This window comes from Acipenser ruthenus, chromosome 48 (assembly GCF_902713425.1).
Source record: "Acipenser ruthenus chromosome 48, fAciRut3.2 maternal haplotype, whole genome shotgun sequence".
Taxonomy (NCBI): domain Eukaryota; kingdom Metazoa; phylum Chordata; class Actinopteri; order Acipenseriformes; family Acipenseridae; genus Acipenser; species Acipenser ruthenus.
The window spans coordinates 1,938,173-1,964,383 of NC_081236.1; the positions used below are offsets into that span (position 1 = coordinate 1,938,173).

General features: G+C 43.8%; 2 protein-coding genes across 2 annotated transcripts; both read left to right on the top strand.

The window, feature by feature from the left end:
* Positions 1 to 229: 229 nt before the first annotated feature.
* On the top strand, positions 230 to 6,833 carry LOC131721155 (transmembrane protein 256 homolog). The gene is made up of 4 exons (XM_059014422.1): positions 230 to 386; positions 1,395 to 1,432; positions 2,525 to 2,605; positions 5,642 to 6,833. Exons 1-4 carry the CDS (start codon positions 308 to 310, stop codon positions 5,783 to 5,785), a joined length of 342 nt encoding a protein of 113 aa, XP_058870405.1. The 5' UTR covers positions 230 to 307; the 3' UTR covers positions 5,786 to 6,833.
* Positions 6,834 to 15,811: 8,978 nt separating this feature from the next.
* On the top strand, positions 15,812 to 25,877 carry LOC117404460 (nucleotidyltransferase MB21D2). Its single transcript, XM_034007304.3, has 3 exons — positions 15,812 to 16,731; positions 18,324 to 18,513; positions 23,094 to 25,877. The coding sequence occupies exons 2-3, from the start codon at positions 18,333 to 18,335 to the stop codon at positions 24,395 to 24,397; spliced, it is 1,485 nt and encodes a 494-aa protein (XP_033863195.3). The 5' UTR covers positions 15,812 to 16,731; positions 18,324 to 18,332; the 3' UTR covers positions 24,398 to 25,877.
* Positions 25,878 to 26,211: the final 334 nt, after the last annotated feature.

Consider the following 26,211-nt stretch of genomic DNA (forward strand, 5'->3'; position numbering starts at 1 on the left):
TACAAATAGTCAACACTCGCGCTTTATAATCAATAACAACACAGATGCTGTACGATTTAATTGGGAAGGAATTATTTCTGACGTAACTCAACCGAGGGTTTCATTCAACGTTCGGCTGTTTCCGTTTACACTCGGCCGCGGTCTTCTTATCCGAGGAGGCTACGAAACTGTAGCCCTACGTCCGCCATGTTGGCTCTGACTGGTTTGCCATATATAGCTGAGACTCTGTTTGAGCCGTAATGGCGTTAGTTTCCTAACCCTTAGTCAGGTTTTAAAACCCGAACGCCGCTTGATCTCTCTGACAGCGATGGCAGGCTTGCTTTTCCAGCGGGTAGCGGGGATTTCCGGGGCCCTGGCGGTTTCTGCCGGAGCGTACGGAGCTCACGGTAATTTCGTTTTAATTAGGAGGCTGCGGGGATAGATACAGGAGGACAACCCCCGTGTGTGATAGAGGTTGGGGTGGATTTATTTATGTATTTAAAATAAATAAATACATAAATAAATAAATAAATAAATACATACATACATACATACATACATACATACATACATAAAACTGACAGCTTCACAGAGGAACGTTTGTTTGTAATAAATACGTTTTTATTTGATAACATTTTTAATTAACGTAATACTCTGTATTTTTGAAAAAAAAAACTGGTAACAATATTATTTGTTTACGCTTGTGTTACGCGACACGTATTACCTGTGGTTTACGTCCTGCGTGTGTTGTATGTAGTAAGTACGACAGACAGCCTAGTTTGTTACCGGTGCGTAACTCAAACTTGTAAACGAACAATAACAAGTTTTTATTACTGCGAGGAAGTAGAACCTGACAATAGGGAGCTGGTATTCAGAAACGCAAGCAAAACGACTGTAGCCTGCCGCAACACAATTGTGTTAGCTTGACCTTCAAGTTCAAATTCTTCACAGTTGCTATAGCAATCCAAAATCCTTTACATCCACCTGCTGACTGTGACAGGCTTGTCCTGTAACAGTGATCAAACTTGGGTATGGTCTACTAGGGGTAAGAAGGTGACAGGTTGTTATGTTTTGTTTTTTAACTTGTATAGAGGACAATTTGTATAACTGGATAACTTGGTAGGGCATGCCTTATCACAAGTTATTGGCAGTTAAAGAATATGGGGAGAGTCCAGTGTTGTTTCTGTGTGTGTATGCATGTCACACCTACGTTATGTAAAGACATGAATCATAGGCTATGTCTGAATTCATTTATTAAACATAAATGTCTTTGTGTCCAGACCGCCCATACTGTGTCACCTGCAATGTGTTGGTGTGATCTCTGCCTGCTAGCAAGGCTCTTGTGGGCTATACCACTTTCTCCTTGGGGAGGGGTGTCTTGATCCCAGCACTCACACTGACAATGTGTCTTTCAGGGTTCAGGAGAAGTGACACAGACGAGTACAGGAAAGAGGTAAGCAGCAGGCCAGTGAAGAGGCTTGTAATTTAGAGCACAGTACATTCACAGCACAATGTAGAACCCGACATGCTGCAGTGTATTCAGAGCACAAGGGTCTGTATGATGAGAATCCTGCCTTTTGATGGCCAGAAATAAAATACTTACTGACGCTTGAATATTTCACTCTTTTTAACAGCAGCAGCAGCACAGGCTATATTTGCACAACTTGTCTATTGCCACATTATTTTTTTTTCATGTGAATCACATCCTGTAGACTTACTTGCGCAATCATTTTAAGATCATTTTTCCAGCTCTGAATCTCTTCTTTTGATGTGAGCACCATCTTTGAAGAATATCATTTCACGCCTCATCATGCTAAGCAACAGACTGAGGACAAGGAGTTTAAAGACGGCTAAAGAAGGATTGATACACATGGGGGGGGAGAAAGCAAGAGGAGAATGGCAATTGACAAGTAGCTCCATTAAAGATTTGTGTAGTAAATGCTGCCTGTGTGTCAGTCAGACCCATGTGCTGGCAGGGTTAGGAAATGCCAAGATACCCGCTAATTAGTTTTCTTTTTGACCCAATGAAAACGGCAGGGTCCTAACTAGTAAGGGTGGCACCTGTCGACATTTCTTTTCAGGAGAGGAACACTCTTCAGTACAGGGGAATGGGTGTGTGTTATTTCAGACCTTGTTTTTCCCACCTAACACATTTCAAGCAGTCTTTGGATATTCCAGTGTTGATAATGGTATAATGGCTGTGGTCCTGTAATTATGAGAGTTACTTATTAAGTAAAAACCAGCCCGGATATATCTGCCAAAAACAATCTCTTTGTATTTTTAAGAATTCAATCAGTACTTTTAAATCTAAGCTTAAAACTAGCGATAATGTTATAGTTTTGTAAAGTGCCTTAGTATGCATTTACATGAAGGACACACTATATTGATTGAATTGGTATGGAACAGTAATTATAGCAGAGATATTTTGGGGGAACTATAATAAAGCTAATAATGGGAGTTTAGGAAGAAACTATTAGAAATGCTGACATACAAAATGACCAATTGAGGGACTACACTTATTATTCTTTCCCTTTTTTTTTTTTAGTTGTTTGAAACTGCCAACAAGTATCACTTCCTGCACAGCCTGGCCCTGCTTGGAGTGCCACGCTGTCGCAAACCAATGGTGGTGAGTGCACTGCCCAGAGCTGCCCCTGTGCAGTGCCCAGACCTGCCCCTGCCCCTGTGCACTGCTCAGACCTGCCCCTGTGCGCACTGCCCAGACCTGCCCCTGTGCACTGCCCAGACCTGCCCCTGTGCGCACTGCCCAGACCTGCCCCTGTGCGCACTGCCCAGACCTGCCCCTGTGCGCACTGCCCAGACCTGCCCCTGTGCGCACTGCCCAGACCTGCCCCTGTGCGCACTGCCCGGACCTGCCCCTGTGCGCACTGCCCGGACCTGCCCCTGTGCGCACTGCCCAGACCTGCCCCTGTGCACTGCCCAGACCTGCCCCTGTGCGCACTGCCCAGACCTGCCCCTGTGCGCACTGCCCAGACCTGCCCCTGTGCGCACTGCCCAGACCTGCCCCTGTGCGCACTGCCCAGACCTGCCCCTGTGCGCACTGCCCAGACCTGCCCCTGTGCGCACTGCCCAGACCTGCCCCTGTGCGCACTGCCCAGACCTGCCCCTGTGCGCACTGCCCGGACCTGCCCCTGTGCGCACTGCCCGGACCTGCCCCTGTGCGCACTGCCCAGACCTGCCCCTGTGCACTGCCCAGACCTGCCCCTGTGCGCACTGCCCAGACCTGCCCCTGTGCGCACTGCCCAGACCTGCCCCTGTGCGCACTGCCCAGACCTGCCCCTGTGCGCACTGCCCAGACCTGCCCCTGTGCACACTGCCCGGACCTGCCCCTGTGCGCACTGCCCGGACCTGCCCCTGTGCACTGCCTAGACCTGCCCCTGTGCAGTGCCCAGACCTGCCCCTGTGCACTGCTTAGACCTGCCCCTGCCCCTGTGCACACTGCCCAGACCTGCCCCTGCCCCTGTGCACACTGCCCAGACCTGCCCCTGTGCACTGCCCAGACCTGCCCCTGCCCCTGTGCACACTGCCCAGACCTGCCCCTGTGCACTGCCCAGACCTGCCCCTGCCCCTGTGCACACTGCCCAGACCTGCCCCTGTGCACACTGCCCAGACCTGCCTCTGTGCACACTGCCCAGACCTGCCCCTGTGCACACTGCCCAGAGCTGTGTCTTGTGTTGGTGATGTTTGTGACTCTGTGTGTTGGTGATGTCTGTATGTGTTGGTAATGTTTATGTCTGTGTGTTGGTGATGTGTGTGTCTCTGTGTGTTGGTGATGTTTGTGTCTCTGTGTTGGTGATGTTTGTGCCTCTGTGTGTTGGTGATGTGTGTGTCTATGTGTGTTGATGATGTGTGTGTCTCTGTGTTGGTGATGTGTGTGTCTCTGTGTGTTGGTGATGTTTGTGCCTCTGTGTTGGTGATGTGTGTGTGTCTCTGTGTGTTGGTGATGTTTGTGCCTCTGTGTTGGTGATGTGTGTGTGTCTCTGTGTGTTGGTGATGTGTGTGTCTCTGTGTGTTGGTGATGTTTGTGACTCTGTGTGTTGATGATGTGTGTGTGTCTCTGTGTTGGTGATGTCTCTATGTGTTAGTAATGTTTATGTCTGTGTGTTGGTAATGTGTGTGTGTCTCTGTGTGTTGGTGATGTTTGTGTGTCTCTGTGTGTTGGTAATGTTTGTGTGTCTCTGTGTGTTGATGATGTGTGTGTCTCTGTGTGTTGATGATGTGTGTGTGTGTCTCTGTGTTGGTGATGTTTGTGTCTCTGTGTGTTGGTGATGTGTGTGTCTCTGTGTGTTGGTGATGTGTGTGTGTGTCTCTGTGTGTTGGTGATGTGTGTGTGTCTCTGTGTGTTGGTGATGTTTGTGTCTCTGTGTGTTGATGATGTGTGTGTCTCTGTGTGTTGGTGATGTTTGTGCCTCTGTGTGTTGGTGATGTGTGTGTGTCTCTGTGTGTTGGTGATGTGTGTGTGTCTCTGTGTGTTGGTGATGTGTGTGTGTCTCTGTGTGTTGGTGATGTGTGTGTGTGTCTCTGTGTGTTGGTGATGTGTGTGTGTGTTGGTGATGTGTGTGTCTCTGTGTGTTGGTGATGTTTGTGTCTCTGTGTGTTGGTGATGTGTGTGTGTGTGTGTGTTGGTGATGTGTGTGTGTGTGCCTCTGTGTGTTGATGATGTTTGTGTCTGTGTGTTGATGATGTTTGTGTGTGTGTGTGTGTGTTGGTGATGTGTGTGTCTCTGTGTGTTGGTGATGTGTGTGTGTGTCTCTGTGTGTTGGTGATGTGTGTGTGTGTCTCTGTGTGTTGGTGATGTGTGCCTCTGTGTGTTGGTGATGTTTGTGTCTCTGTGTGTTGGTGATGTTTGTGTCTCTGTGTGTTGGTGATGTGCGTGTCTCTGTGTTGATGATGTGTCTCTGTGTGTTGGTGATGTGTGTGTGTCTCTGTGTGTTGGTGATGTGTGTGTGTGTGTGTCTCTGTGTGTTGGTGATGTTTGTGCCTCTGTGTGTTGGTGATGTGTGTGTGTCTCTGTGTGTTGGTGATGTGTGTGTGTCTCTGTGTGTTGGTGATGTTTGTGTCTCTGTGTGTTGATGATGTGTGTGCCTCTGTGTTGGTGATGTGTGTGTCTCTGTGTGTTGATGATGTGTGTGTGTCTCTGTGTTGGTGATGTGTGTGTGTCTCTGTGTTGGTGATGTGTGTGTGTCTCTGTGTGTTGGTGATGTGCGTCTGTGTGTTGGTGATGTTTGTGCCTCTGTGTGTTGATGATGTGTGTGTGTCTCTGTGTGTTGGTGATGTGTGTGTGTCTCTGTGTTGGTGATGTGTGTGTGTCTCTGTGTTGGTGATGTGTGTGTGTCTCTGTGTGTTGGTGATGTGCGTCTGTGTGTTGGTGATGTTTGTGCCTCTGTGTGTTGATGATGTGTGTGTGTCTCTGTGTGTTGGTGATGTGTGTGTGTCTCTGTGTGTTGGTGATGTTTGTGCCTCTGTGTGTTGATGATGTGTGTGTGTCTCTGTGTGTTGGTGATGTGTGTGTGTGTGTTGGTGATGTGTGTGTCTCTGTGTGTTGGTGATGTTTGTGCCTCTGTGTGTTGATGATGTGTGTCTGTGTGTTGGTGATGTGTGTGTGTCTCTGTGTGTTGGTGATGTTTGTGCCTCTGTGTTTCAGGCCGGTGTGTTGCTCAGCTCAGGCATGCTGATGTTCTGTGGATCGTTCTATTACCACGCTCTGACTGGGGACCCCACCCTCAGCAAGGCCGCCCCCTGGGGGGGAACGCTGCTCATTGCAGGCTGGGCGGCACTTGCTCTGTAACCTGCCTGCATTGCAGCCGGCTCCAGATACATCTCCAATATTCAGAGAGGTGCAGAGGAGCTGGCTTCAAACAACAGACATCAAAAAATAAAAACCACCGTCTCTGAGAAATTTCAATAAGAATCACACAGAAGGATTGCAAACATTGATTGAAATAGTTGCAAACACCCCTCATTTTAATTTTAACAGATATCAAGGTCAGGTATCCCACATGACAGTCTGTTATAAACCACAACAATCACAGCCAAAATAGAAAAGATTATCTAATTTGTTATATTTTTTTTAGAATTAAATAAGACTTTTGTTAAAAAGAGTTTAAAAAAGACTGACATCAAGAACATGTTTTGTTGTAAACGCAGTGCTGTCTTTCTGAAGTCTCCCCTCCCTGCTTCTGTGTCTTCACAGATATCAGTTTAATGTCATCCTCCGCTTATAATTTTGCAGTGTCCCAGCCAGAAAATATCAACGCTCTGTGAATTCATTCTTATTTTGCCACGTGAGCCAATCTATGCTTCGTGTCACTGCATTTTGAAGTGATCTTAAAAGGTTCACATTCCTGGCTGCTGCATGTTTTTAGGAGCAATCGTATTAAAGTGAATGATCAGGATTTGAGTTTGGTTCAATTTGTACACAGCAGGCAATGCCACCACACTAAATTAGAACTTATAACATGTTGGGTAGCGGCTGCAGGTGTATGTACATATTTATACAATGTGATCACGCTAGCATTGCCCTGTACATTACAGAGAGGCTATGCCCAGCACACAGCAGGCCTGTGCAAGTCTAGATTATAACTGCATCTGTTCAGTCTAACTGTATATTATTCAGTAAATGGGTTGTCGCACAAGCTGTGTATAGCACAGCACACTGCAGGCAATGCGAGCTGAAGACACAATGCAATCTCCAACCAAAACATGTGATGTGTGTTAAAATCATGTTTCTGATTGTGAAAATGGAGGAGTGTTTTACTCAGACGAATCAGTTAAAGGCAATGTTAATGCACCTGAATGTACTGTTTCAATTGTTGATTAAAATGCATTTGCTTTAAGCCGCATGCCTGCCAGGCTGTTTGTATTGATTTGTTAAACCGTTTGCAGCAAGCGCCGATCCATCCCACCCTGCACACAGTTAAAGGGATCAAAGCAGACAGAATAATCCCATGAATCTTACCTGATTCATTCTCTACTTAACTCTCCAGTGTCCAGTTTTAAAAAACAATACCTGCAGTTTTAAAAAACAATACCTGTTATAGTAAATACCCATCAAGGCTTGTCCCTTAGCACACCATTCTCCCCTACTGGGTGGAACTAATTTAAAAGCATAGAATCTCGTGCTTTTAAATTAGTTCCCAGTGTTTTAGACCCTATTACTTCAACTGCTAGGCTATTCCATGCATTTTGAAAACTCTGTAAAAAAGTGCTTCCTACCTTCTGTTCAAAACTCTACTTGGCTTCCATTTAGGCCCTCTTGTTCTTCTCTCTGTGCAAAACTTGAAGTCTTGTCTTGGGTTAACTTTATCTAGACCATTTCTGATTTTAAAGACTTCAATCAATCCTCTCTTTCCCTTCTTTTTTCCAGGCTGAAGAGATTTCATTATTTTAACCTGTCCTCACAGCTCCTGTCATTAAATCCTGGGATCAGCCTAGCTGCCCTTCTCTGTATGTTCTCAATTGCAATGATGTATTTTCTGTAGTGAGGTGACCAGAACTGTACACAGTATTCTAGGTGAGGTATAATGAGGGCATTGGATAATCTTAGCATAACCTCCCTAGGCTTATAAGCCACGCTTGTATTTGCCTTTTTAATTGCCTCACCACTTTGGCGAGATATTTTTAATGATGACTCCACCGTAACACTTCACTGTCGCGCTCTGTACTGTGACAGCTCCCCCACAGCCTGCCTGGCATGCTTTATCTTCTTTCAGATCTTTATTCCTCAGCACTGCCCCCCCCCCCCCCCTCCCCCCCCCTCCAGAAGGGCTCTTATTGACAAGGCTGATAGAAAAAAACAAACACCTGCTAGCTGTAACATACACTTTTTATTGTATCCCCATTTTTCTAATTACGTTCCCTGACCGCAGGACTGAAGGTCAGCGGGCGTCCTCCGATCCCCAAGCCAATCGGCTCTTTACACCCAGGAGCTCCACAGCGGATGTGAGCTACCGCCCCCTGGAGGACAAAGGCCAGCCCTGCAGGTGTCTGCTTGAGCTCAGTGGGTACCTGGCCAGTAGGTGCCGCTGTAGTGCAGTGAGGAGAAACATCATGATGATTTTGCCTCCCTAACCTTGTGCCAAAACCAATGCCCTGCACTGTATTCTCGATGATAGGATCTGCCATTCCTGTGCAGTTTCAATAAACGTCACAAAGGCTCCCATTGACAGCACAGCAGCCTGTTGCCGAACAACTGATTCAGTTGAAGACGGAGGCAAAGCGCAGGTAAGTGAGGTGAATCGCACGGTTTATGTCTTTTTATGATGTTTACAACCCAGCTCCTACTTTTAAAGGATTTAAGGATAGCAGTGCCGTAATTAAAATGATGCATTTAGACAAACTATGTCTGCCTCTTTTTTAGTATTAGTGCAACTCTTATGATCAAGTGTTTAAAGTTCAGGATCGTGGTTGTAGTCTAGATCCTCCCAATACAATACAACTGCTGTGGAGGAATCAGAGGCTAGTTTTTGAGCCTCTCTTGCATTTTACAAACTGTGCAGACTTTTGTCAATGCAAACCAGTTGGACTGGGGTGGGGGGAGGGGTACTGATATTTTACAAGAAAATCTAATATTTTCAACTTGAGAACAAACTTCTTAGATATGTAAATGTATGTGACACAAATCTGTAAAACTGAACCCGGTTTCACTGACTTTGAAGGAACTGATAACAGGTAGATATTTTGCTGAAGCGCGTGTGTTTAATAGGGGACACAGTATTGTGTCTGTAGCACTCACTTTAGGGGTCATTGGGCGACCCTTGTTATCCAACACACGCTAGTAAAGTGATGAGTTTCGATTGCCGGTCGGGAGGGAGGCCTTGAGGAATGTTTTGAACTGGCTTGACATGCACTGGTCTGTCTTTGCAATAAAACTGCCAATTACCTCCGGGCTGACAGGACTCGCTGCGGCTTTCAAAGCGAGGATGTGAAGGTGACATTCGCGGTAAACACAGACGCGTGGTGTTTAATGCAGCGCCTGCCTTCACTTCCCAGCGGCACAGATCAGAGAGAGGCAGTTACTACACTATAACCAGTGAAACTAGCGGTAGGTTGACAACCGCATCCCCATACACACAATAACACGTTCAAAAGAAACTAACTTCATTTAGACCTATATATATTTTTTGTATGATTTTTTTTTTAAATAAAATCCTTTTTTAAAACTTTGTTTTTGAAAAATGCATTAAAAAATTAAAATGTAGCGTTTTTTTTCTTCATTTTTATTTAAAGAAAAACTACGTTGGGACTTGAAAAAAAATGATAATCTAATAGTACTTTTAGCCTCTAACCCCCAAAATATTGTTGTGTGTCCCAATATACTGTCAATAATTTACACCCAGGCCTAGAAATAATGCCGGTTTATGGCCAATGGATAATATTTTGAGCCAAAATTTAAATATATACATGTATACATGTAGAAAATGTTATGGGCTGCAGTGCATACAGATAGATAGATAGACAGATAGATAGATAGATAGATAGACAGACAGACTTTTTTTTAAATGTTTTTATTTATTTATTTATTTATTTATTTTGTCACAAATATCCTAAACTCGCATGAAAACAAAACTGAAAGGTTGATTTGAATCACAACTGACGCGGGGAGCTAGCAGATGATTAGCTTACGGTTCTGAATCAGTAAATTGTATTTTTATGACTAAGTGTACAGCGCAAAAGTGATGGTGAAGATGTTTAGCCTTACATGTTTCACGCACGTCTGCCTCTCCCGTTCTCGCGTCCTGTACATAACAGTAAACGCCAAGGCAAATACGGGTAGTCTAAATGCAACCGTACATTAATTCAAACGTGTAATTTAAAGGTATTGACACAGATTTAAAAATACTTATTTTCTGTTCTGCCACATTCATGAACTAAAATGCGGAACTAGTTAAATTGACTTACAGGCATAAACGCTGATTTTATTGCGGTAGGAGAAATAGTAGCCTAATAATAATAATAATAATAATAATAATAATAATAATAATAATAATAATAATAATAATTCACCCAGCTATTATCTAACATTAACTTACCATTTTGATTATATTAAAAAAGAGTGTGAATCCGATATATCCCGCAAAGGCAACGGGGTCAATATTTTGGCCAACGTAACCGTGTAACTGCAGTTGAGGCCTTACACCGTGTGTCACAATGAGCCGCGGCGTTGAGTTGCGGCGGCCTGCTGGACGTGATTAACGTCTTGGGGCAACAGCGAAAATGTCGCTGCCTTGGATGAGCGACAATGAGGATACGTGCGATAGTGAGAATCTGCAGTGTCGCATGGCCGGGGAAGCTGTTCTCTGTGCCTTTGCGGGTTATATCGGATTCACACTCTTTTTTAATATAATCAAAATGGTAAGTTAATGTGAGATAATAGCTGGGTGAATTATTATTATTATTATTATTATTATTATTATTATTATTATTATTATTAGGCTAATATTTCTCCTACCGCAATAAAATCAGCGTTTATGGGTATACGTCAATATAACTTATTTCCGCATTTAGTTTTCCCTCACCTTAGATGTTATTACTGCGGTAAAGTGAGCACGCAATTAACAGCTGTGAATTTCCAGCCGTGATCTGAAATGAGATTATTAAAATTTTACCACGCGATTATCACCAGAGGTTAATAAACACTGAATTCAACTTCAGAGGGACCTTCAAAGTATTAAACAAGTCATTATAAAGACGTTCTGCCAATTAGCCTCAGGTCAGGTGGCGCATTTCAAACGTAAAACACCCCCAAGGAGCAAATGGATACTGAAAAAGAGGGCTTCGTTTGGGCTTTTATAGGGGGCCTGTAATGTAGAATAAGAAGGTACACAGTGAAATAATGGTCTTATCCACATCATTCACGCTGCTTTCCTACCAATTCTGACATGGATTACATCATTAAAACTTCTATTTTAGTTTGATCTCAGCAAGGTTCACATCTACTAGAGAGCATGACAAGATGCTTCTAATTATATAGGGCAGCAGTGTGGAGTAGTGGTTAGGACTTTGGACTCTTGACCGGAGGGTCATGGGTTCAATCCCAGGTGGGGGGACACTGCTGCTGTACCCTTGAGCAAGGTACTTTACCTAGATTGCTCCAGTAAAAACCCAACTGTATAAATGGGTAATTGTATGTAAAAATAAATAAATATAATGTGATATCTTGTAACAATTGTAAGTCGCCCTGCATAAGGGCATCTGCTAAGAAATAAATAATAATAATCTAGTTAGTTCCACACAAGGGCTTTTTCCATCATCAATGTGACACTAAACGTAAGAGAGTAAGATTAATTTGATTACGACTCTCCCCTTCTACCCCTGTGTGGGTTTCCCTGCTATTGGGTTGTGACGGGCTGGTTGAGTTCATTTCTGCTGCTAATGAGATGCAATGAGTCTTTCTTTTTCATTACAGTGAAGCTCACACAGGTGTTGAGGTGAGACTAATAATCAAATCAGTCTAAACCTTCAGTCTCAAATCCTGTCCTTTATTCTACCTTTAAATCAAGGTCTGCTGTAGCTCAAACAACAGCAGTGTGCAAATCTATTAGAACACCTAGTTGCTTCACAATAGGCAAATCAGTGATTGTGTAATTTAATGGGTGACTTTAATAGGCCACACATGCAATTTATTTAAAATAGTAAGAGAAAAGGAACACAGGTAGGTATATAAAGGCTATAAATGGCCAAGGGTTCTAATACATGTGCACACTGCTGTATTGTATTTGTTAGTAAAGTGCTCTGTGACGCCTCCTTGTGTTTGTGTGTTTGTGTGTTCAGGTCTATGCTCTTCTGATGAAGCGCAGGGAGCAGGTGTGCAGTTCTGCCCATGCTGAGTGGAGTGAGCAGTCTGAGCTGCCCAGTGACTGGACTTCAGGGGGAGGTGACTGGGGGAAAGGGGGAGGAGCTCCAGGTCTTTACTCAGTGCTGGGACCAACATGGGCTCTTCATGTTAATCTTTCAAAATCGAAAAGAATATTCTTTCATTGTTAATCACCTGGAAAACCAAAGTGTAAAGGCTGGTACACACCAGACGTGATGCGACACATGGAATTGTGCAGCGATGTGACAATATGAATAGAATCTATACTTTTAATAAGTATCTTTCACGCCACAGGTCACGAGGGAGTGGCACCAGGCGACGCGAAATAAATTGGATTGAATCCTATTTTTTGCGATTTGACGCACGTCAGCTAGGGCGTTGAGCAATCAGAGAACAGCTTCAATGCACGCGGTCCAGCAGGGTGAAGCAGCACCAAAATGATGGAGGAAACGATCACACCCAGAGCTTTATGACAAAGGGCATCACAATTATAAAGATACAGATTTAAAAGACAATACATGGGAGTCCATTTCAAAGGAACTGGATAAGCCTGGTGTGTATGATTGATTGCCGTATGTGTTGAAATACTGTCAGAGAAGACACTCATGATTCCTACGTCATGTTGATGAATATGTACCAGTCTTGATCATAGTTTTGTCAATAGAAATTTTCAAACCTGTCGCATCGCCTCTGTGTCGCTTCTGGTGTGTATGGTCATGTCGCTACGCAAAAAAATCACATGGCGTCTGGTGTGTGGCAGCCTTAATTCATACCATTTACTGTAAAAAAAAAACTAGAATGCGAATCTTTTATTTCAGAGCTCGTTGAATCATTGGTTTCCTTTGCATGATATAGTCATTTATAAAACACATGAATGAATATGAACACTGAATACATTTGAAGTAATGTTTGTTCCACTATTCGAATAAGTCCCAACACTTTATAGTCATTAATTTGTGGAGGCGCCCAAATAAACAAAGTGCTGGAACCTGTTCCTTATCGTGGACCATCTGTAAACATTCGGAGATCTGCAAGGTAATATCCATTATAAAACCCTGAATAGTACAGTAGTACATTTAGAAATATATTTGAAAAAATCAAGGACAAACAAGTCTTTCTCACTGTCTTCAATGTTGAGTTTTGGTTCACATACTTGTTCCACTGGGTAAAGTGCTCTGTAATTGACTCTGGTGTGCTGGTGTTCGCTTGGTTTGCACTCAAGGCTTAATCTTGTGTCTTCATCCCTGAAAGTGACCTCATCAGAAGATTTCCGAGGCCCAGCCCTCCCTGGCTGGATGGAGGTCCTGAGGGACGGCGGCGCGAACGTCACGCTGTTGGAGGCGGATGGGCTGGAGTGCGACGGGCTGGGGAACGGGCATCGCTCCCGCTACATCATCGAGCCCCTCCGCCTCACAGTGGAAGGGTACGGAGGCCCCCCCTCGCCGGGGGCAGGCAACCAGAGTGTCAGGCAAGAGCAATCCAAACAGCAGCTAAGGAAACATGCCCCTTACATGGAGAGGGAGGCGAGCAGCATCTACAACACTGACGAGGAGAAGGTGGCCCAGAGAAGAGAGCCTGATGAGAGCTGGTCCAGAGAGCCGAGGAGCGAGGCGAGCAGGAGGAGGCTCCCGCAGACACAGGGCCCCGGAGTGCGCCTCTGTCAGAGTCCTGCCAAGGAAGGAGAGTGCTCCAGCAGCACTGCAGGCCACCGCATCCCCCAACAGGACTCAGAGACGAGGATCAGATCCAACAACCACGTCCAGAGTTACCGGAGCCCTTCCGAACACAAAGAGGACAGCTTGAGCAACGGGTACAGGAGCGTCAAAACAGAGCGGCCAAGCGGGTACCACACCCCCAAACAACGAGCTTCCGACCGCACTGAGAGCCGCTGCTACCAGGCCAGCCCGGGGCGGTGCCCGGACATGCAGGAGGCAGGGCGGATGAGGATGGGCTCCCCTGTTGATGCACCCGCTAATTATAGCCAGCCTTCAGAATACAGCCAGCACCACTCCCCACCGGTACACAACCAGGAGCAGCTCGGCAGTCCCGGGACCCGCAAGCGGCAGCTGTTCCGGTACAGCGAGGAAGATCCTGCAGAGAAACACCTGAACAGCACCCTGGGTCAGCCGACTCTCTGCACCCCGGCTCTGCCTCCTCTATTCCAGGTGCGCGCGGTCTATAAGGGGCAGCAGCAAGTGCCACAGTATAACCAACAGCAGCAGACGCCCAAACACCAGAGTCCCCAGCAGCAGCCTCTGCATCAGAGCCACCAGCAATCACAGCACAGGGAGTCCTCCTTTCCAGCCAGGACCTCCAGGAGGATGTGAGTGCAGTATCAGCGGGGAGACCACTAGAGGGAAGCACTGCGTTACCAATATATATATCGCTCCTGCAGACTCACACAGACATAAAAAAAAATTTAAAAAAAGCATTCAAAAATTGTTGGGTCTTTCTTTCTTTCTTTCTTTCTTTCTTTCTTTCTTTGCCAGGGCCTCTAGTGAGCACAGATAGTGGATTGAGTTTTCTATTGCAGGCAGAGTCCACTAGACAGATGTTCACTGGACTGTCTGTACCTCCGTCCGTCCACACGTCACACCACCTTTGCAAAATGTGCTGAAACATTCCATTGCCATTTCTTATGCTATACTATTCAGCACACGCTGTTAATATGTGTCATGGTCACCAGTGTTTTGATCATAAGTTACTTCACCTTAAAACAAATAATAGATTCCCTTTGACAACGCAATAAATACATTTGCAATGTATGGCAAAACGATCAAAACCCATCTAAGAAAACCCTCTTACTCCACCCCATACAGCCGTATGGGAAATGATGTAAAGAAGTTAGAAAAAAAGATATAAACAGATTTCAATTCAAACACGCGTCTGCTAAGAAATAAATAATAATAATAATAATAATAATAATAATAACACACCCCCTGCCACACAGCGCCCTGTGTTAAGTCAGTGGGGATATTTTTGAAGGCGCAGCGTGGTCTGGTTGTATTGTTCAGACTGCAGTAATTAATATCTTCTGTCCAGCTACACACATGATAAGCTGTGCTGTATTTGTTTCTGAGTTGCAAAGGCACAGCTTGCAAGAAGGAGCAGTTCAATTGTTGTTTGAAGCTGCCTTTACACCAGTTCATTTTCCATTTAAAAAAAAATGAATACATTGTAGTGTGATGTCTGATTGAATATTTTAATATTTCATGCATGTCAAATCGGGGAACGGCAGCCTTATGGTTTCCTATAAGTTACCGATCTTGCTCTGTTTGTTTGGGGGGGGGGCGGTTGTGGGTTTCTTTAATTTGAGATACATGGCTACTTAGTGATCAGTACCCCCGGGGGTCAAAATTTTGGATCCAAACATAGCCCTTGACCTTCCCGTAGATGAGAGAGGAGGTCGTGCAGAGTTTGGTTGCACTGGCTCCTGCGGGGTCCGGATGCAGAAAGGAAGACAGACAGACACACAAACTTTCTTCTTTATATATTAAGAAGATAATTTTTTTTTTTTTATATCAACAATACTACTTCTGATATCATCAATTCTATTTTTGATATCAGTAATTGTGTCACATTATTGTATACCAAAAATATAATTGCTGATATCGAAAATTGAGGATTAAATGTTAAAACCGCTTGCCATGTACACTTTACCTTCTGTAACCAGCTAAAGCAAAATATGCCGCAGACGCATACTACGTTAGCTGTATAGTTCAGAAATGATGATGTTTTTGTGTTGATAACAGCTTACATATTTTAACCATTGAGAGGAAACCACAATTTTCCCGAGCACACAGAGTACTGTACTTCATTAACTACAAGCTCCACAATGCTTAGCGAGTCCATACTCAATCACACTAATAATAATCACAAGCACGATACTTTCTATCAAAAAGAATTCTGTATACATTATAGAAAAGCCCATTAATATTGTGACGTTTTGTGTACCGTACAAAGGTAGACCATGACGCAGAGCGCTGATAAACTACAAATCCCATTAGCCTCGGGTGATACGCTTGATTTCCGGGGTCGGATAGCCGTGTGGAAGGTGTGTGCGGCAGGACCTGTTGGGGCTAGCGACCGAAAGAATGCATTTATAAAAAAATATAAATGCCACCAAAATATGATTTAACAAGTTCACAGAGGACTCTAAACCCCACCAATTTTTATTTTGTGTTTACTTGCTTGCAAGAGGAGGAGAGCAACGGAAAGGTGTGCTGAGCGCGTATCCACCTGCACAGACAGGAGAATAAAGCGGTGTAATCTGGACCATGGGAACGCAATGGACACAATGACGTCACCAACCACGGAACCCCGAACGCGTTCTGCTCACTCCCAATTGCAAACAAGCACTAGACTGGTGAAATAGAAGTCATATTATTTTTTTGTTTTATTATTGTCCTCTTATCGTGTGTAAGTGATTTCACCGCCCTCCTATTGTAGACCTGAGATGAGGTTACTGGATGCATTGCCGAAAAGTAACCAACGCGCTGGAACAAGAATAGACTGAAATTGATTTGAATTTTGGCTTTGGTTAAAATTCACCTACTGTGCTTATTACTAATTTGTTATAATCTTCAAAATACGAAAAGCGGCAGCCCGTATTTTATTCAGTTGGACAGAAATCGAGCAACTACGGACTTTGTACCAGAGGAGAAACGTTTAAGGATAACGACTTTAATTTCGTAAGACTTGTAAAGTACCCACCCCTTACACCTGCAGTACAGGCAAAGGGCAGTGGGACGTGTATGGATTCGTTGTGGTTTTAATATAAATACTCGACGCCTAACACTCGAAAAGGAGATATTTCTTTATTTAAAAATAATAATTCTTCTGCACTCTCCTGTGATTCAAGAAGCGGCAGCCAAGTCTTGTCAAACTGGTGGTCTTCCCTTCTCATCCCACGTGACCATGTGAGTGTTCAACTCCGACAGCCCCTCCTACTCTACACGTACATCCAGGTGTATAGGGAAACAATGGGAGGGCTGTACGAGTCGAAATGTATAGCCAGAGGGTTTGAATGCAGTGAGGAAAGATCATTATCCAGACGAGCTCAAAGCTGAATGGAAACCTGCTGAATAATGTTAACATGTTGAATTGCATACCACTTTTGTAGTTTTCCATATAATGAAAAACTGACACATTGAAAAATGTGATGTTTCTAAATTTAACTTGAAATACTGTACTACTATTATGGCTTCTGATTCTATCTATCTATCTATCTATCTATCTATCTATCTATCTATCTATCTATCTATGGGCAGCAGTGTGGAGTAGTGGTTAGCGCTCTGGACTCTTGACCGGAGGGTTGTGGGTTCAATACCCAGTGGGGGACACTGCTGCTGTACCCTTGAGCAAGGTACTTTACCTAGATTGCTCCAGTAAAAACCCAACTGTATAAATGGGTAATTGTATGTAAAAATAATGTGATATCTGTAAAATGTGAAATAATGTGATATGTTGTAACAATTGTAAGTCGCCCTGGATAAGGGCGTCTGCTAAGAAATAAATAATAATAATAATAATAATATAGATATATAATTACACACATATATATACAGTGCTCCCTCGCTATAAGGCTCTCTGTTATAACGCGCCTCAGATATAACGCTCCTACAGCATGTCCCCTAATTCCCTATGCTGGTGATTCATGCAATATTTCTACAGTAAATACAGTTACCGGTGTTCAAACTGTGAACAACTTCTCAGTGTAACTTCCGTTTCTGTCTCTCCCTTTTGATCTGAAGAAAAGCTGCGCTGGCACTTTATAACACAGACATCTTATTCAGCATTCGTTTTATAACTAAATAAATATGAGGACTATTACGTTGTTATCTTTTCTAATGTATTTACGTTTTTTGCTGCGAGAGGAGCTGCGGCTTTCTCTGGAAGATGAGAAGCTTCAGCCCCGCTCCGGCAGCCGAACCTGGGGCGAGCCCGTCCCCTCTTCCCCTCTCCCGACCCGCTCTCCGTCTCGCACTTGGTTTGCTTGTCTGTCGCTTCGAACTGAACCAGGCTATTTATAGTTTAAAAACTGCTTATTAAAATGAACCACGAGTGGGAATGTTACCTTCTATTTATTTATATTTGTGTATGAAATATAGCGTTTATTACATGGTGCTTTGTGCATGGTTAATTCACAGAAAGTTAAATTTTTGCTTCACTGTATTATTATTATTTGTTTATTTAGCAGACGCCTTTATCCAAGGCGACTTACAGAGACTAGGGTGTGTGAACTATGCATCAGCTGCAGAGTCACTTACAACTACGTCTCACCCGAAAGACGGAGCACAAGGAGGTTAAGTGACTTGCTCAGGGTCACACAATGAGTCAGTGGCTGAGGTGGGATTTGAACCGGGGACCTCCTGGTTACAAGCCCTTTTCTTTAACCACTGGACCACACAGCTGAAAATGATACCAAGTGTATGTAAACAACAAGAGGAACACATCCGTACAGCTAACCCGTGCCGTTTCACAGCCTCCCTATCTGCCCTCTCCTCTGCAGTGTGTATCCATGGCCTCTGTGACGAGCGCAGTGGCCCCGAACTCCGCAGCGCTGGATTTCCGCTCGGGGGCCAGTGTGGAGCGGGTGTCGGAGCTGGTGCAGGAGCTCCTCCTCCTGGAGCAGAGTGACTTCGGAGACCAAACTGCGATGGAGGTGCACACAGCCAAAGACTTCATCTTCAGCATGCTGGGTAAGCAGAACTACTGGGGACAATGATTCTGCTGATCGCATCAAGACTTAGCTTCATGCAGATTGTCCTTAAACAGGTGCTGAGGGGAGGGGGTTGAGTGCTACAGTTGGCTAAGAGAACACCCCTCAGGGACGCAAGCGAAATGTTCTCTTAGCCGAAGTGTTCTCTAAGGTTCCTCTACGTGGAGACTACTGTAATTTAAATAAATCCTACATCTCCATAAAGACTGTAGGAATATATCCAGACACAAGGATTTGCAGTGCAGTTTGCTGTGGTGCTGCAAGGTGGAATGTTTCAGTATCTTTAGAAATTAAAAATCCTGCATCGGTTCAGCAGAATTTGCCAGTTTGTTTCTTTTTGTCTTGAAGCCTTTATTGAGCGGGCAGTGAAACAGAACGTTTTAAAAAGGGCATTGCCCAATCTGTGGCGTCCCTCAGACAGCATGCTGGGAGTCCCCTGGGGGGTGGATAAGAGGATTCCCGCCCCCCCTCGGGTGTTCCACAAGGAGATTGACAACGGGTTTACCATAACGGGTTAATGGTACGAAGCTGCAGAGTTAGGAGCAGTGCTCTGACTTCAAGCTATTGTTCATGCTCGTTCAAACAATAAAGGAGACTGTATAAAAAGTGCTTACAGGTATAAATACCCCATCGAACACTCGCCCTTTTAAACGCACAGGACATGCTCAATCCAGCGAGAGTCTGAAATGATCCGCAGCGTCTGTAATTACTATTAATATGTATTTAGACTTCCGGTACATAACTTGTGTTGTGCCCTTCCAGCTGTACCGAATCACTGCTCTGAATCAAAGTGTTATACAGTCCTGTTCATTTTGTATTTGTAAAGGTTGAAAAAATCTAAACTGAATTTCATAGCGCAATGATAATCGAAAGCACAACAGTTTTTCTATAACAGGGCTCGATTTTAAAAGTCAAAAAGTGACAGGAAAGTTCTTCCAATGTGGTCGTTCTCCATAGGACATGAATATATTTAAACAATGTATTATATAATGAAAGACTTGAATATTCTGTAAGAAAGCTGACGCGTCCTGCATTGGTTTGTGTTGGATCTATGCAGTGGTAGTAACTAGCGATCATACAGGCGCAGGGAACCAGCGAACGCCCTCTTCTGTAATGTACACAGCACCATACCCCTTGTGTCTTACCAATCAAATTTGAGTCAGCCACACGCAGGAGTATTATGGGATGCAGAGCTTGTCCCGCGGGCGGCTGCACCGCTACGCGGGAGTTTTAGTTCATCGTTGCTTTTTTTTTTTTTTTCCCCCCCAAGTGGGCAACATGCAACACAAACCCACAGAAAAAAATAGTAGGCGCTAATGAAATGCTTTCTAAATATAACCCTCTTTATCTCGTGTCTAGGTGTTTTTGGGCCCCCTCTCTCAATTGAAAGGCTGTTTCCTCAAAGCTGATTAAATTTGTTAATTAACTTCAGCAGGGTGGATGATCAAGGCTTTGTTTCCAGCCGTACAGAGCCCTGCGTGACAGAGGATTATCAGGTTTGCAGCTGAGGGAAAAAAAACACAAAATTAAAACCAAAATTTAATAGAAAACATTTTTATAAGCCCCAGTAGAATTCTGCAGCCCACCTAAATCCCAGTAAATCAGATCAGCAGGGGCTCGGATATTATTCAAATGTTCTGCCAAACTTGGGGATTGAAAATACAGATGAATGTAGCAGGAGCCCAATCCCCCTACAAAACTGAGACGTTGATTTAAATGGGCTACGAAATAGTTTAAAAAATATTTTAATAAAACACAGCAGTTCAGCTTGTATTGGCACATTACAAGAACATATTTTAATTTACTAAAGCATGTTTTCAACAACGTCTTGCACATCTGACAGTTGTAAAGTTATAAAAAAGATATATTTCTGTGCACTGATTTTTTATTTATTTTTTTAATCTCATTATGATCTCTAGAACACGTTTGACAAACAAAGCGCAAAAGTCTACAACAGTTTGTATATATATGCTAGCTTCCCCTTACGAATCCACATGGGACCTGGAGAAATGTTCGTTATATCAGGGTGTTCACTATAATAGGGTTTGGCTTTTTTCTGTATCAAATTAATGACAAAACGGTAAATTTGAATTGAACATCAATATATAGTGCTTTTATGAAGATTCCTTCACATTGATCAACATTTAAACAGTATTGTGACAAGTTACTCGTGTCACATGTGTGGGACTTGTTTTGTTAGCTACACTTTAATTATATGACAACATTAGTGTTTAAATATTTAGGAACATTTATTGGATAATTAGAGAAAACAATATTTTTTTTCTGCTTAATAAATATGTTTAATCGTGAAATCTCTTGAAATACTATTAACTGTTAACTGTGGCTCTAATTTAAGTGACCAGCTAACAAAATAGCCCCATGCACGTCCGTTCACTTTGTGTCAGATCTGCAGTTCTAAAAGAAACACGTGTTTTAGTTTTTAAAGAAAAAAAACAAACGTGGTAATGTTACAAAATGAAAGACAAAACACCTTGAGAGAGCTGAAGAGGACTTGAAAAATATGGTTCTGGTTTTATAAAATTCACAGGTGTTGAACCTGGTGCAGTACCGGGAAGTAAAATAAATGATTTAATGCAATTGTGAGCGACATACTCTGCAGCCAGTGAGATACTTTGACCCCAGAGACACTGCTGGGTCCAAAACGGCACGTTTTGAAATAATGTAACGGATAAACGTGCATGAGAAGGTAGATCAATGAAATAATTTTGCTGGCTACTTTCTTGTTGCCTCCCTTTTGTCTGTCTGTATTGATTTCTGAGCCTGTGGAAGGTGACAGACAGACAGACAGACATTGCTGGTACCTGAAGCTCCCTGACTCTATCAAGCCTGTGCAGAGGCATGCTGCTGAACGCTTGATAGGATAAGATTACAGATCCCGCAGCGTTTTCTAATGCATTGGCGGCCGTGTCGAAGCGCAGGGAATAGGATTGTTATTGTTATTAATATTGTTGCTGTTTTTAGTACATGAAGATGGTGTTTCATCAGAATTGATCCGCTGAGCCGTGTGCTGTTATTTCCAGGGATTGCTTCCTCACACTTGGCTCCACCAGTGACTATTGATTTAATAAGACTCTCCTGTGATCCTATAAGTGTTTGTACGCCCGCTTCAGATCTCTCAACGCCTCATCTCTGAACTCATTTCAGAGCCACGCTTAAAGAACCAAGGCTTTGAAATCCATTTCTTTTTATCTCTCGTCCGTAAGAGCATCATCATCACAATCCTCTTAAGTCTGGCTTTACAGTTTAAAGTACACTTTGAGTGCTGCTTAACCAACAGTGATGAACAGGGATCCTAGGAATCATTTTGCTGCGGAATAACGCAGGAAAACACAGATTTTCTAAGCTGGCGGAGAATTTATAGTTTTCCACTTGGGGCGGGCAAAAAACATGCAAGGCTTTTTTTGTTTGTCTGATAACCAAATCAATACACTTATCATATATAATCATCAACGCAGGCAATTGTGCTTTAAATTTATGTAAAAATACTTGTTCAATAAAACTGCTTCTGGTGAACAGAGGTCAAGGTTGAACAGAGGTCAAGGTTGAACAAGGCTCGCTGTCACATTCAGGCTGAAACGTAGCTGCAGTTTACTTCAGTATCCAGTGCGTTGTTACTATTGAACAAGCTGTTTAAAGATGCCAAAAACGATCACAAAAAATCACCCCTAAAGATCGGTTTAATGAGTTTGGCAATAGCCATCCAGGTGACAAGACTAACTGGAGATAAACTAATACGAATACTAGTTTGTGTTTTTTATTATTAGGTCCTACTACACAGAACTATTTGTAATGTTTAAAGTAAAATTAAGTTTGTTTACATTGTTGATTGATGGCACTGGTGAGGGAACGTCTTAGAATTGGGGCAGCAGTGTGGAGTAGTGATTAGGGCTCTGGACTCTTGACCGGAGGGTTGTGGGTTCAATCCCAGGTGGGGGACACTGCTGCTGTACCCTTGAGCAAGGTACTTTACCTAGATTGCTCCCGTAAAAACCCAACTGTATAAATGGGTAATTGTGTGTAAAAAATAATGTGATATCTTGTAACAATTGTAAGTCGCCCTGGATAAGGGCGTCTGCTAAGAAATAAATAATAATAATAATAAAACAAATTTAAAAGTATACCAATAAATACTTCCTATGTTAACTGTTATTCAATAGTACTGTTTGCGTATCTTATAAAGTGACACATTGTAAGCCTTTTGTTTTAATTGCGGAATAACACACATGTGTTTTGCTTTTTATTGGAGGATTTTGTTTTTTTTTTATTGTGGAAAACTAGGATCCCTGGTGATGAAACCTCAAGGTAACGACAGTATAAGAATCCTGAGCTAGATGGAGTGTGTGTCGCACTGTTATATACCGTGGATGTAGATCGTGGTAACACTGTTCTGTACTGTGGATGTAGTGGTACTGATAGCTCTAATGATGCTTCTGAAGTGCTTGTTTATCACCACACCTCTCTCTCTCTCTCTCTCTCTCTCTCTCTCTCTCTCTCTCTCTCTCTCTCTCTCTCTCTCTCTCTCTCTCCAACCCCCCGCAGGGCTTGTCCAGCAGTTAGACCAGAGGCTGCCGGTATCCAACGAGTACCTGCTGCTGTCTGGTGGGGCTCGAGAGGGGGTCCTAGACCTGAGTCCTGAGGATCTGGGCGACTACGTCAAGGGGGCAGACTACGACTTGGACTTTACCTTACTGGTGCCAGCTCTAAAGCTCCACGACCGAAACCAGCCGGTCACTCTGGACATGCGGCAGTCTCCTCCCTGTCACTCCTGGCTGAGTCTGCGCCTGTGTGAGCAGGCCATGCTGTCCCGCTGGAAACACTGCTGCAGGGGACCCCAGGGGGAGGCTGCTGGGGAAGAGGGGGGCGGCTACTACTTCTCCCCGACCCTAGTGGCAGACTGGTTCTCGGAAGCCGTTCTGAAAGTAATAAACGAACTCCGACGCAACCCCCAAAGGGGCACCCCGATCCCGGAGAGGGTGGAACGCAACGGGCCCGTGACCACCCTGATTCTGACAGCCGGGTCGAGCCGGATCCTCTACGACCTGGTCCCAGTGGTCTCGTTCAGGGGCTGGCCAGCGGTCGCCCAGGGCTGGCTGATGGAAAACCATTTCTGGGACGGGAAGATCACTGAAGAAGAAGCCATCAGCGGCTTCTACCTCCTGCCCTGCTGCTCGGCGTCCAGCAAGGAGCTGCTGGTGGGGGGCATCGAAGGAGCCGCACAGCCTGATAAGGAGTGGCGGTTGGCGTTCTCCCGTAGCGAAGTCCAGATCAAAAAGTGCATCCCTCTCCCTTTAGCTCACGCTTTCCAGGCAGCCAAAGCCATCATCTCCAAACTCATCTCCCGTCCCAAAGCTGCGGTCAGCCCCTACCACCTGCGCACCCTCATGTTCTGGGCTTGCGACCGCCTCCCCTCCACTTACCTCTCCAAAGAAGGCACTGGCCCTCTCTTACTGGGCCTCTTGGATGAGCTGGCCAGCGCTCTCCTCAATAAGAGCTGCCCCAATTACTTTCTCCCGCAGTGCAACATGTTCGAGCACCTCTCCGACTCCACCGCGCTGCTCCTGGCGCGCAAGCTGGCCTGCGTTCGCTCGGACCCGGCCGAGCACCTCCGCACAGCCCTGGAGCAGGCAGAGGCAGCAGCCAGGCTCAAGCTCCAGGGAGGAAGGGGGAACACTACTGCTCTGTCTCCAGGATCCAGCCCTGGACTCCCCCAGCCCCAGGAGGACCGCATGGCCAGGCGACTGCAGCAGCTGGTCACAGAGAACCCGGGGAAGTCCATCTCTGTCTTCCTAAACCCTGAAGATGTGAGCAGACCGCACTTCCGCATCGACGACAAGTTCTACTGAGGACCTCGTGACTGTAGAACACTCTGTGTATGTAGGGATGCTAATGGAAACGTCTTTGACAAACTAGGAGTCTTTCTCAACGTCTTCAATTCTTCTCAGTCTTAAATGATAGACATGTAGTCAAAATGTTTGTCAGACAATTTGAGTTTTTTTTTTTAGTATCACAGATTTCTAATGAGATCATCCATCCAACACTCTGCATATAGAAATGCTAAAAGTAACGTCTTTGACAAACGTTTTGACTTGGAGCCATTGTCTTCAGCGATTCAACTAGAAGTCTAAGTGTCCAGTGATTTTCAACTTGAAGTCTTTCTCAGTGTCTTCAATCAATGATGAATTTTGAGCTTTGTCAGAGAAGTTGCGTTTCTTTTAGAAGAACTACAAGATCTACTGAGTGGTGAAGAAGCACTAGCTTGGACAAAAGTTTCAAATCCTTTATTTATTTATGTAGACTTGTAATAGCACTAGCTACGTTATCACGGCCCCTCTTAAAGGAGAGCGAACCAAGGCTTAAAAATAAATACCCCGATCTGCTTTTAGGACATCGTACATTTTCTTGCCTCTCATTGGTACTCTCAACGTTATCACTGGTCCCCTTTGTAAAGGAAACATGTTAACCTATAGATGCAATGTTAAATCTAGATATTTATATAAAAAAGAAACAAAAAAAAAAGTAAACTGGGCGTAGACAATTAATTTTTAATCCTGGATTTAACAACGTCGCCTCGCAGCTGTGAATTCGACTGATTCCCCTTCCGTCAAAACATGCAGTTAAGTTTCTTCCAGAAGAACGTGGCTGTGCTACGCAGGGTGAGGCGCTATATTATAAGTGTATGCACGTTCAGGTACTGGGCTTTCTAGTCAAAATAACATTGCCGTGTGTTGCCCAGCACACAACAGGCAATAGCAGCCTATGACCGTGGACTGTAATGTTTGTACATTGGGTGGCTGTAGTTTTTCCAAGGTTTTCTAGTAACAGGAGCGTTGGCTTGTGTTCAGAGCAAGTCTCTACAGAACCCAGTAGAATTCCTGCAGCTGGATATTGGAGAGCTCAGTAAAACATAGAACAAAATGAACGCTGAATTCCAGACCGATTCGATATTAACCGGTATGTTTGTAGTTGTGAATGATGATGTACATATTTAAAAGCGTACGATAGATAATGTAAAAGTTGTCCTAGTTTTTCTTTTAAAATCTCAGATGCAAAGAATTTAATTTCCAATCCAAAGTTGCTGCTGAATGTAACGAATTACCTCCAAGCCTGATCAATGTCGTGTTTCTAAACACAAGCTGTGATTTGCTGCAATATTTATGTGTTTTAATATGTATGACCTTGCGTTATTTTAAATGACTTGCAAACTTTGATTTGAAATGTGTATTGAGGCTTTCTATGTAGATTATGTATCTGTTTTTTCTCTGTGATATTTAATAGATTCAATTACAGCTGGATACAAATCATTAAAAAAATGAGTGCGTTGTGGTCTGTGTGTTGCTTTGTTATTCAGGGCTAATTTTAATGTGTTGGGTTAAAAAAAACAGTTTTAATGAGTTTTTATTTGTATACATTAACTTAGATTAGTATTGCATTTTGTCTACACAATTTGGGGTGAAGGGTTTAACACTACAAAAAAAAATAAACTCAAAAGAAGATTATTCGTAAAAGCATATCAATTATCATAAATTAGCTTCAGATTACATTGAATATTTGAAGAATACAGATGTATAACTGGCGCTTTCCATTATAAGGTGTCCGCTTTCTTTCAGAATGGGTTTCCTAAAAAGACTTGAAACTTAAGGCCAGATGCTAAAACCTA